Here is an 11,493-nt window from a genome sequence, read left to right as displayed (position 1 = left end):
TCTGGCTTTGGATCGAGCGAAGTCTGGGTGGTGGCTCGCGTATAAGAAAAGGGAAAGGAGCCTGGTGGAGGAGGAAGGGGCGCAAGACACTAAAGTACGGTAGGTGAGGCCGATGATGGAAAAAGAAACGGGAGAAAAGTGGAAAGAAAGGTGAATTGTGAGCTGTAGTGTAGGTAGGTAAGGTATCGGTTGTGACTCGGGAGCAGACAGGATGAAGCCGATCTGAAAGGGCCGAAGGGGAGGAATTAAGGTATGATACCCCGGAGTCTTGGGATTAGAGAATTAAGAGTCGACCGAAGATCAGCACAGAGCCGAAGGAGGGACACGGTCTTTGAAGGGTCCGGAGACAGTGAAGGCTTTAAGATGCTCGAGGCGTGTTGAAAACCGGAGACAGCCAATGCTGAGGAGGGGGGTGTGATGAAGGAGGCGGCGGGCTGGAGGGACGGGAGGGGAGAGGTCGTCCTCGAGTGGCCCACGTCCACGGAGGTGAAAAAAGAAGACGAAGGAGGGTGTGTGCTCAGATGCAGTGTCGAGAGTGGTGTCGAGAGTCCCGTCTGGGTCGGGTCAAAGTTCGGTTCGCTCTGGGTCCAGGGCCAGGTCCAGGTCCATGTCGAGCTGCCACCCAGCGGACGGGAGCTGCACCTCAGAGATGTGGCTTGTCTTGTCTTGGACGTTTCCTGACTCTGCGGGTGTCTCTGATGTAAGGTGGTTGCTCTGACGGGAGTGGAAGTAGTGGGAGCGGGAGTGGGTGGTGGTGGTGGTTGAGGGAGTACGGCATTAGTAGTAGTACATAAGGTAAGGCAGGAAAGGCAGGTACGGATAGGCAGAAAAAGTTAGTGTCGTGCGTTAGGTGCATCCAGCAAATGGAAAAGGACGGATACGCAGCAGCAGCTGGGAAAAAGGTCACAGAGAAGCTGGGACTGGGACTGGACGAGGGAGTGGAGGACGATGGACTGGCAACTGGGAGAGAGATTCACATCCACGGATGAAGCTAGGGCCAAAAGGTACGTACCGCCCCTAGCTCTGGACTCGGGTGCCACATGCGTCTCCGTCCCAGGGAAGGCGCAGACCGGGGGATGAGTCCGCGGACGGGAGAGGCGACACCACACTGGACCGGACTGGACTGCACCTGGAGGTGGGCAGGAGCAAGTGGGACGCCAAAACCCGTGATGGAGCCGCCAAAAGAGCAACTGCGGACTTTTTCAGTGGATGTGGGTGGAAACGCTGCAAGGACGACAGGGGGGCTCGCTCATGGCTAGGCAGGGATTGTGAAGGGCTCACGGACGTTGTGACTGGCCATGTTTCTCGAGGGCACTCCAAAGGGACGCTCGCACTGACATGGCCGTCGTCGTTGTCGTCGCTGTGGTCGTTGTCCAGGGAAAAAGAGATGCAAAGAGGGGACTCGAGGACTCCATCGTCGCAGGGCCTGAGTCTGGGTCTGGGTCTATCTTCCGTCCGCTTGGGCACCTCACTCTAAGCGACCCAAAGCTTGAGCACGAGAGGGACGAACCAAGATAAGGCGCCTGTTCGACTCCTCAAATGGCAACAGCAGCAAGGTTGAATGCACAGCTCCGCAGGAGTGCGACTCTGGAGTTTCCTGTCTCAAGGTCATTAGGGAAGCAAGAGTCAAGGCACACAAAGGCATTGAGTGAATATTGTCGTGATGGAAGGTAAACCGCGCTCGAGCACGCGACAAGGGTTCATCTGAGGAACGAGGCACGAGCGTTGCGTACACCCGAGTCTTGAGTCTTGAGTCTTGAGTCTTGAGTCTTGAATCTTGAATCTTGAATCTTGCCCGAGGTGATGGTGCAGCAGGACATGAGGACATCAGGACGTGGACGGCATGACATGACATTACCTAGAAAGGCACAAGGAAACAACATCGTGCCTACCTGATCTCACCTCGAAGTGAATAAAGCAAGGGAGAAGGCAGGAACACCCTGTGCTCTGTCTGCTGCTCCTGCTCTGTACCTGCAGACAGTGGAGGCGGCGGGCAGCACGAGGCAGGCAGGAGCCAGGAGGCAGGCGCGAGGAGGCAGGCGCGAGGAGGCAGGCAAGCAGGGCAGGAAGGGGCCAGGTGAGGTGCCTTAGGTACGGCAACTGCATGCAAATGCAAGTGACCACCTGCTGACCCAATCACGTCGCTCCTTTCCTCGCTTTTAGACGCTTCTGTCATTTCGCCCAGACCTCCCGGATCCTCTCCCGCAGCACCTCCATGCATGCGGCATGCCTCTCTCTCTACCTTACTTACGACTGAGGTACATCGTTGCCGACTTATCACAATGTTTCGTTTCGTTTCTTTTTCATCGTCTGCGCCGCATGACCGATTTTTTTCCCTTTTTTTTTTTTCTGCTCCTCCCTGCCCCTCCTCGAATCTTTCCTGTGCCGACCGTTCCCCTCTCTCTTGCGGGACGCGCAACGGGGCCTTGGAGGTCAAAGCAAGAAAAAAAACCACCAACAATGTCACCAAATTTCACGGTCCAAGATTTCAACCTCGAGGCTCCAATCTGGATGGAAAGTCGGCAAACGGCGCTTCCTCCTTTGGGATTGACGAGCCCCCAACTTGAGTGTGCCTCTAAAACTGCCAACCAATCCCGGCCAAGACTCAATCGCCCTACGGAGACTTCTTCACCTTACTCGCCTCTGTGTAACCCCCGTATTCCCTGTCAACGGCACTGTCAGTGGAGGGATGACATCCACTCGCCGCTCCTGACATCAATCACCACTCGAATTCTCCGTCTTCGTGCAAGCAAACCCCGGGTTCCAGCGCAAAAGCCACGCCGCCGCCGAGACCACGGAATAAACATGCGGAATAAACTCAAGACGAGACAAAAGCTCCTGAATCAATGACCTCAGAACATCTGGTGCGATGCTGCAATTACAGCGCGCAGCCAGCCGGCCCCCGCAGAACCGCACAAGAGGTCGCTTATCCGTTCGGACACGCCATGCACGCAATACTTTATGGTTCTCCCTGACGAGCAAATTGTTCAAGCCGGCCAAACCCCCGGAATCAGTAATGGTTCGGGCACTCAGTGCGCCGGTTCGACGTGATGACTTGAGGATCGACTCCCCTCGACCCCGGCTCCCGACCAGTAGCCACTGAAGTTGAAGCTTTGACATAACGGCGTCTCTTATTGACAGCACCGCACACGCACCCAAGCACACCTCTCTCGCTTGCATGCAAACCGAGGCGGGCTCGAGCGTCGTCTTCAACGCCGGGTGCCACACTGCCACTGCCATTTCCATGGTCACGCTGCTGCAAGTCTGCACTGGTGACTGCTGGTCCGCATCCTGTTTGCCTGTCAAGCCGACTGACACGACTCGCCTCATCGTCAGAGCGCAAGAGGGAAAACTCCCTTTGCCCAAAACCCAACGGCTAGGGCCAGGCAACGCTCGCGGCGCCCCTCGAGCAAGTTGCATCAGCCATCAATTTGGGCTCAGGAGTGCAGATGCAACCTTGCTCCCAAGGTATAGATCGCCGCCGCTAATGCGAACGCATAACTCGTTGACAACATCAGACGAGTTTTTCTACGAACTTCATCGCAACCATCGCAGACCTCGCACCCATAATCTGTTCGCCCCGCGTCAAGCACGGAAAACCCAACCCAAGTCTTATTCCAACCCTCACATGCTCGCTACTTTGCGCTTTGCTCTTTGCTCGGCTACATCAAGCCCTCGGCGTATCGTGACTTCACCACAGCATATGGCACACGCGACATGTCCGCACCCTAGCCGAGTGTCGTGACCGTTAGCTGTCTCCAACAGCAATAGACCGCCAACAAGAAAAAAAAAAAACGCGAAACCCCCACTAGCATGCTACCCTAGCTTCGGAAGCAACTCATTTCTGCCCATACGTAATTACATTTGGGCCTTGCAAAATCCCGACTGGTCTGACAAATTGAACCCTTGACCAAAGGTCTCCATATCAATCTTCGCCGAGGCTCCGCATTACCAAAACGGCCACTGCTGTTGCCGAACGCAGCCACGAAGTCTCCTTTCTGTCATCAGCCCAGTCCAGCCACCAATGGCTTGGTTCTTGTGACGAGATGACACTACCATACGGCCGCGAAACGTTCCCGATGCAGGGTCCAGAATTCAGATTTTAGGCCTTCATCGACTTGGATCAACGCCAACGACGGCTGCTCGGGAGTGCTAGAGCTCCTGATGATCCTTGCGTCGCACCGATGTGCTCCCTCACTTTTAGCTCGCGGTCCGACGCCAGCTCAGACAGCCAGCGGCTCTTGCGACCTCTGTTGCACATTCAACTTCTACAACTTCTATTCGTGCGGTCCGGAAATCATCCGCGCGCAGGGAGAGTTGCATAAGACTTACTGCCAACGGTGCAGTTGTCCCCACGTCTTTGCGCAACAAGTGTGTCCTAAGGGATGACAAGAAAGATGCAAGGGACGAGCCACTCAGCTTGTCCAGCTATTTGCGCAAGGAGGCTGTCGACATCAAAACTAGACTTGTCCTGGACCTTGATTCGAGCAGCGACTTCGGCCAACGAAAACGCCTCAGTTACAGCAGTTTCCCGGCAGGGACTCGGGTTCGCCACAGCTGGCTGTACGCGCACGAGCGCGCGCTTGACGAGGAACCCATCGTAGCCGTTGCATTCACCTCCCTCATCTATCGCAATCTCTCGGCGTTTATGGTCCCGTGTGAGGTTTCCTTTGCACTTAAACTAGGTACCGGGCGGATCTGTCCGCTGCATACGTTGCTGGCTTGCTGCCACCGCAAGCATATTTGTACTTGCACGTCTGCTCAGTGCGTCGGCATCACGCCAGTTTCAAGAGCCTCCGTTACATCGGCGTCCATGAGATGGCCAGATTCTGCTCATTGGATGTCTACCCGCAAACCTTATCCTCAACGATACTAAACGTATCTACTGAAATCTGCCATTGGCGAAGTGCCTGTTTTCAGGGTCCTTGGTGACCGTCTCATCAAGTCAGACCGGTCTAAGGACGGAAACATCGTAGCTGACGACTGAGACAAGAGCTCCGGAGGCTGCAACCTACGTTTCCGAATGCTTGCAAGCGCGCAAGCTGAGGCCCGCTACAAAGACTCTGATCGGGGAAGCTAAGCTAGCTTGTGCACCTAATCGACCTTTTCTGATCGGTTTCTATCTGGAGGCTTGTGATTGGCAGCACTACACATCGTAGTGTTCTCCTCTGCAGGCTGAGGTTTTCGAATCAGCACTACAACTTCCGATGCTTTCTTTTCCAAATATCAAATCCATCATCGGATGTTAGCTGTCTCCTTCACCTAGATCAGGTAACACTTGGAGGGCCCCAACTTACAGTAGCAACGGGGAAGTCTCATCCGACGGAAGTCTTTGCCGCATTCTCCCTTGGCTTAATTCTCCACGTGCTGGTCTAGACGGCCATAAGCAAGGGGACTCTGATAACGCATCACTCGAAATCTGATACTGAGCTTGATCTTGAGAGTGGCAGCGGCACTCAGCGGGCAGAATCCTGTATAACGGTCCTGAGACTGCTGACTTGACTTAATTGAGTAGTCAAAACGTTCAACTATCGAGCACCTGCTGCGAGATGCAGCCCATCAGCAGTGACCAGTCGAACAGCAAAATCTCGATCCAGCCACCCCGTGGCACTATGAACACATCAACTGGCCCCCCGAAGTCCCCGAAAAATGAAGAGTGGGTGAGCAACGAGGGCATGCAGCGTTGCGGTTGTGGGAGCTTTCGCGGCCTCTTCGTTGTACATCCGGTGGCTCTTGTTTCTCTTTTAGCGGAACTAGTATTGAGACCTGCATAACGAGGATGGCGCAGGCAAGAAAAAGCAACATTATTGACTGCACTACCACAGCCTAAGCAGCTGCAAAGGTCAGCCCTCCGACTTTGCGCAGTCCGCAGTAAGAGATTGAGGCATTTCTTTCCACCTCCATGGGAACGATAAGTTTGATGCTGACTAGAAGCGCATCAGTTACGTTAAGCCGATGTCATCATATTGGAAGCTGTTCAGTTGACGGGAATGATGCTGCTGCACTTCATGCATTCGTCGATCACACCCACCTTGGACAAGATTGGCAGATGAGAACCACACCACCGGGCTCGTCGAAGCTCGAGACACTACGTAATTTAGCGCATCGTCGATCACTTCGAGAGAGCATAATGGCTTCACGAGTGCGATTCAAAAACCGCGGCCCGCTGGAACATTAATCCAGGCAGGACAACCCATTTGCGCTGGCGGCAGGCGTTGACATCACGATACCCCTCATCATGGGCTATTTTGTCAATTCGCATGCGTGCAACTGATACTACTTTTCCGGTGTGGTGCGATTATGAGGCTTGAAACCGGTGATTGGGCCATCGAGAACTCGGCATTCGACCCGTCACGGGCAACCAAGGTCACGAACGTCAATCGTTTACTCTGAATCTCTGATATCGAGACCTATCTGGTTTTCGGTTCTAGTTCTCCTCGCCCGACTTTGCCATCCGAAGCATTCGGGTCCTTGCGGGCGGCCGTAACCTCGACCCGTTGCACCGTGTTCGCGACACAAGCGTTCCGTCTGACGAAGCCGCCCAATGCAATTTCAGGCAATCCTTCCATCCGATCTCCCTAGGCGTTACCGATGTAATAACACCTGGTAGCTCCGTATCTTATTGCAGATGCAGCCTCCCGAGCTGTACCATCGGCTGCTAAGCCAGCTGTGGAAGTCTTGGGTCAAAACGCCACTCACACCTTCACCAACCTCAGCCGAATCATCGCCGTTTTCAGCGGATCCCATTTTTTCGGCACATGCGTTGCGGTACCTTCCGCAGGATTTCACGGGGACTCTGGATGAGTCTCGTCAACCTCAGAAGCCACGCGTGGGCCTTGCACATTTGCGGTCGACAGCCTGCCTTGCCATGGTTAACACACTTGGAGAGACATCAACGTACTTCTACTAAGCATTAATGAGGTATTTTACGGAGAAAAAAAAAGCAAACTATGAGCATGGCATCATTGGCCACACGTCAGAGCGTTCGTGTTGATGGCGATGGCGATGACGAGGATGCCGCCGTTGGTGTTCCAGAAATGGAGAGCGACTGAAGCAAGGGGCAAGTCAAACATCAACGTGGGATCACAGAGTCAGATCAGCCCTGATGAGGTGCGTCAAGCCACCACGTATTGCACCGGATGCTCGATGTGCAGCAACCGGAAGTTAATGGCGACGCCCAATGCCGCCTACTGCCATCTGGGCGCAGCCAATACCTATGTGCACTTGCAGGCATCCTTCTGTCAGTACTTGGCCGCTGTACGGCCGGATCTTGACCTCGGACTCCGGATTGCGGCGGCCGGATGAGTTTCTTCCATGGACTTGGGAGTAATACTAATCAAGACGCCCGGCCGCCCCGTATGACTTGGCTGCTGCTGGTCATTAACCTGACGGCCGTAACACCGAAAGCCACAGCCGTGCTCATCGTGTGGACTGAAGCCACCCTGTGGCTCATCTGTTATCCGTGGTCTAGAACGTCTAGTCTTTAAAGACGTTGACGGGAGAGCTCCCCAGGTGGATGATGCCTTAGTGAGTTCAGACGTGGCACCAATGCAAGCGCAGGGCGACCAAGTTGCTCATGATTATGTACAAGGGTATTGCGCACATGGCAAAGGAGCACGCCTCTCGAGGATTCGACAAGCGAGACCTCTCTTCATTTCCACGCGACCGTTTCACAAAACCCCATCTATTGGCGTTCGTGGATTCCTCAGCGGAATCAAGACATGTTGTAATCTGCCCGGCTATGTCGCTCTCACATAGTCTAGAATAACCAGAGACATTAATCTGCAAAGTTGCAGAGGGATGAGAAGTTGAAATGAGGCGGGCAATTTTAGTCGTGAATGAGTCAATGCAGGGAGTTTCATTGCCAGGGGACGGGTATCCAGACCCTTCGGCAATGTCAGTGTTCGATGCACAACGGTTCAGTGGCACGTTGACAACGTTCGAAATCCGGAACTTTTCAATCGATTGCAAAGCTGAGTGTGTCTCTGTAAAATTTCCTCTTTCTTAGCCACAGGACGAAGCGACATCTCTAGGTGCACCTCACTGCCAGAGGACCATGATATCGGCTTCTTCGTACCAGGACGCCGGATATCTGCACCATTGGCTCGGAGTCTCAGTTCGAGATCAGCCACAGACGGGCTTCAGGAACATGGAGTCCTAGATATCCTCCCACCAAGTGGTGGAAACTTGGATGGGACCAGCCTCGTCGTTCCGAGAGAATCCTCGCTGATGAAGCTTGCGTGACTTTCTCTCATTCTAGAAGGAGGCAAGGTTGTAACTAATCCCTCGGGCCCAAGTTGAGGTGAGGCGCATTCCAGTGTTTACCAACCATTGAGATTGTTGGAGGCACACAATTGCTCATTCGATGATTATGCTCAAATACGTCTTTTAGTTCATTGCTTGACCGTCTGTTGGGTCATTCCCCGTGCGAGAGCCTCAAAGCTGGAGAAGGCAGACTTTGCTCAGTGCCTTAGATGGAGGCGTTCTGAACATGTTGCTTCTGGCGTCGGCCAAGGCAAGCGACCACGGCGTTCTTGAGACTGTTGGACCACCCGTGTCAACATGTAGTCGTCTTGGCCGAGGAAAGCTCAGTGAGATGCTTTGTCTTCCTCGACGACGCGGGAAGAGATTGAGGGGGCTGGGGAGTTTCTATGGCTGAAAAGTGCTGAAGCAAGAGAATCGTATGTACCGAGCAGAGGTTCAACAAGGATCCTTCGGAGACGCGAGGTTTGGAATCACCGGCCAGGAAGGGGTCGACCAGAAGTCGCCAGGCAGATTCCCGCAGATTCCTCGTATCGCGGCTGGGATATTCTCTTGGAGAGAATGTTGACCTCCGCGATCGTATTTGCAAAGTATGGCTTGCTCACGTTAGAGCAGGCATATTTCATGAGGGTGGTTCTGACTATCCTTCCAGCTGGGCAGCTTTCAGGGTGATATTGACGATAAGCGAGCAAAGTGCGCCTTGCCGCTGGAATGCGCCACCGACTGTTGATGAAACAGCGCATGCAGCTCAAATAACGGCCGATGATGGCCGGCATGCAATCATGAGATTTTGACGTCGGGCTTTGGATGGCCACCTACCTAGCCGCCCTCTGGACCCCCCGGCCGGGTGTGGGTTGTGGGTGTCCACATCGCCGGCCGCCTCCTGTTTGAAATTAACACCGCGCTCGGCGCCGCACCGCTCCCTGCCACGGGCAGCCAGTCTGCAGCCGCCGTTGCAACATTCCTCTGCCTGCAGCCATCCGAACTCGAGAGAAGAAACTGGCCCGCTGGCATGCAGACCAATGTCCAGTTCAGCGCGCTGGAACTCTTATCACTCTCGCACTATCAATTGAGTTTGATTGCCAGCCCCTCTGGTTGCATGACAAAACGCGATGGGGCGCGCACTTCGGCCATGCCGCCGGACACATTGCGGGACGTCGAGTCGTGGAATTTGTGGGGGACTTCCTTGCTTGGCCCGAGAAAAGCTCCAGCTAACGGATCCGATCACGCAACGTTTTAAGACTATGTCGGATATCTCGGGATGGATCACCCCTTGAACGGTGACGTGCGGGCTTTATGATTCGAGGGAAAGACGCTACCCTTCCCAGAGTTCCCGAAAAGACGGTCTGGACGCCTTTTCTTCGCCGCGCCGGAGTCAAGAGAGCTCGGGAACGCGATTGCCAAATCTGGAAATAATCTGAGAATAAGAATTTCGTCCCAACCTTTTGATTTTGGTGGAGAGACGGCGCAGGGTCAGCAGGGCAGGCGACGTCACAAGCAGGAGATCCCTTGGTCGGCTTAAATTGGGACGAAAGCGCGAGCCTGCATCTCGTCCAAGAAGCCATGGCATGCCGGCCGCCGCAACGGGGGGCATCGCGCATCTCAACCGCCGACATCCCGGCCGTTGATAAGCTGACGGCGCGCTCAATCTCACTCAGCTCGACCTGTCAACCCATTTCAGTCGATTTCAGCTCAGCCTGATCATTTCTCCTTCTTTTCACCTCAATCAGAGACAAACTACGATCTCGCACAGATATCAAACTGTGCGTGTATGCAATCATGTCGGCCATCGTTCATCGCCCCTCACACTCGACGCGATGCCATCCCTTCATGACGCTCCCGCTTGAGCTGCGCCTGCTCATCTGGGAGATTTTCGGCTCCGAGACCCGTGTCTTCGAATACAAGGAGGACACCGGCCTCGTCCGCCCGTCCCGTGAATACCGCCACCCGCGCCGAGTCGGCCTGGCCGTCTGCTCCGAATCGCGACGTGCGATCCAGGCCCTCCTCAAAACCTTTGAGCACCCCCACGACCTCGACAAACGCAGCCGCCTGCCGCCGCCGCTACGCTACGCCCCGCACGACGACATCTTCTACCTCCCGCCGCTGGTCTACCGCAGCCGCATCCAGGCGTGGGACTCGCTCTGGACAACGAAGCCCGGGGTCCGCAACGTCGGCGTCCACTGGTCCGTGCTCTGCGACGAGCGGCGCATCGCGGAGGCGTTGAAGGCGCTGAGGAGGTGCTTTGTGGATCTGCGGCGGGTGGTGGTGTTTGTCGAGTTCAAGGCGTTGCCGGAGCCGGAGGAGGATGTCTGCGCTGGGGGCATCGTGAAGGTTATTGGGCCCGTCGAGGACGAGTACCGGCTGCCGTCGTTGTTCTCGGAGGTGCATGGGCTGATGGATGAGTTTTGGACGTGGGGGGAGATGAGGACGGCTGTTGAGAGGGTGAGGAGAGGCGTTGCGAGCGCTGTTGAGGTTGAAGGGATGCTTTATTGTCGGGAGGTCGAGGACGGGCCAGAGTTTTGATCGTCTGAAGCATCGAAGGAACGAGATCATGACCTCCACAGAGAGCAAAGGTTGCGGTTGGTGCAGGACGAGCGTTGATGTTCGGAGTGAGACTTGCGGAGTTGACTTCACGAATGATTATGATACCACGATGCTCTTTTCTACATTCAAGGATTTAATATTAATCTCCATGATGGCGTTGTTCATTACCTCTTTGACGACATAATCTCGTATGTCAAACATTAACATTTCCCAGTTCTACTGTCGTAGCTTCTCCATCTCGGTCCTCGAGAGTTGCTGACGCTCACATCGAAACGAGACGTGCCATGTTCCCAGACACGCCGAATACTCTTTGCGCCAACGCAGCTTTCCCGAATTTCAAACAAACAACTTCCCGGCCTTGGTGGCTTCCAAGCAACATGAATACAGGAGAAGACCCAGAAGAAATATTTTCATAGTCTCCCTCTCTGGAAGGCCTCCCTCTCGCACTGAGCCAGCGCTCAGCTTCAGCAATGGTCTGTCTCCATTAATTCCGCCTGAATGTCGTCGATCGAGCTCCTGATGAGTACTGTGCAGCACACCGCGGCACTCTCTTGGAAGTGCCACTTTCCCAGCTGCTCCTCTTCAACTCTCGCCTGTTGGAACAAGAGATAGGAGTGCCGGTAATCCTGTACTCCAACTTCGTTTAGGGGGAAACAAGGCTCTTGCCCTTGGCGGATCAGATCATGT

The 11,493-nt window shown here is 54.6% G+C and overlaps 1 protein-coding gene across 1 annotated transcript; it reads left to right on the top strand.

Moving 5' to 3' along the window:
* Nucleotides 1–10,041: 10,041 nt before the first annotated feature.
* On the top strand, nucleotides 10,042–10,785 carry GCG54_00004908 (uncharacterized protein; the record flags this gene model as incomplete). The annotated part of the gene is made up of 1 exon (XM_045404945.1): nucleotides 10,042–10,785. One exon carries the CDS (start codon nucleotides 10,042–10,044, stop codon nucleotides 10,783–10,785), a length of 744 nt encoding a protein of 247 aa, XP_045262888.1.
* Between the last annotated feature and the right edge of the window lie 708 nt (nucleotides 10,786–11,493).

This window comes from Colletotrichum gloeosporioides (genome assembly GCF_011800055.1).
Source record: "Colletotrichum gloeosporioides strain Lc1 chromosome Unknown consensus_54, whole genome shotgun sequence".
Taxonomy (NCBI): Eukaryota; Fungi; Ascomycota; class Sordariomycetes; order Glomerellales; family Glomerellaceae; genus Colletotrichum; species Colletotrichum gloeosporioides.
The sequence above is the reverse complement of the archived record's forward strand: the minus strand, read 5'-3'. Positions and strand labels throughout refer to the sequence as shown.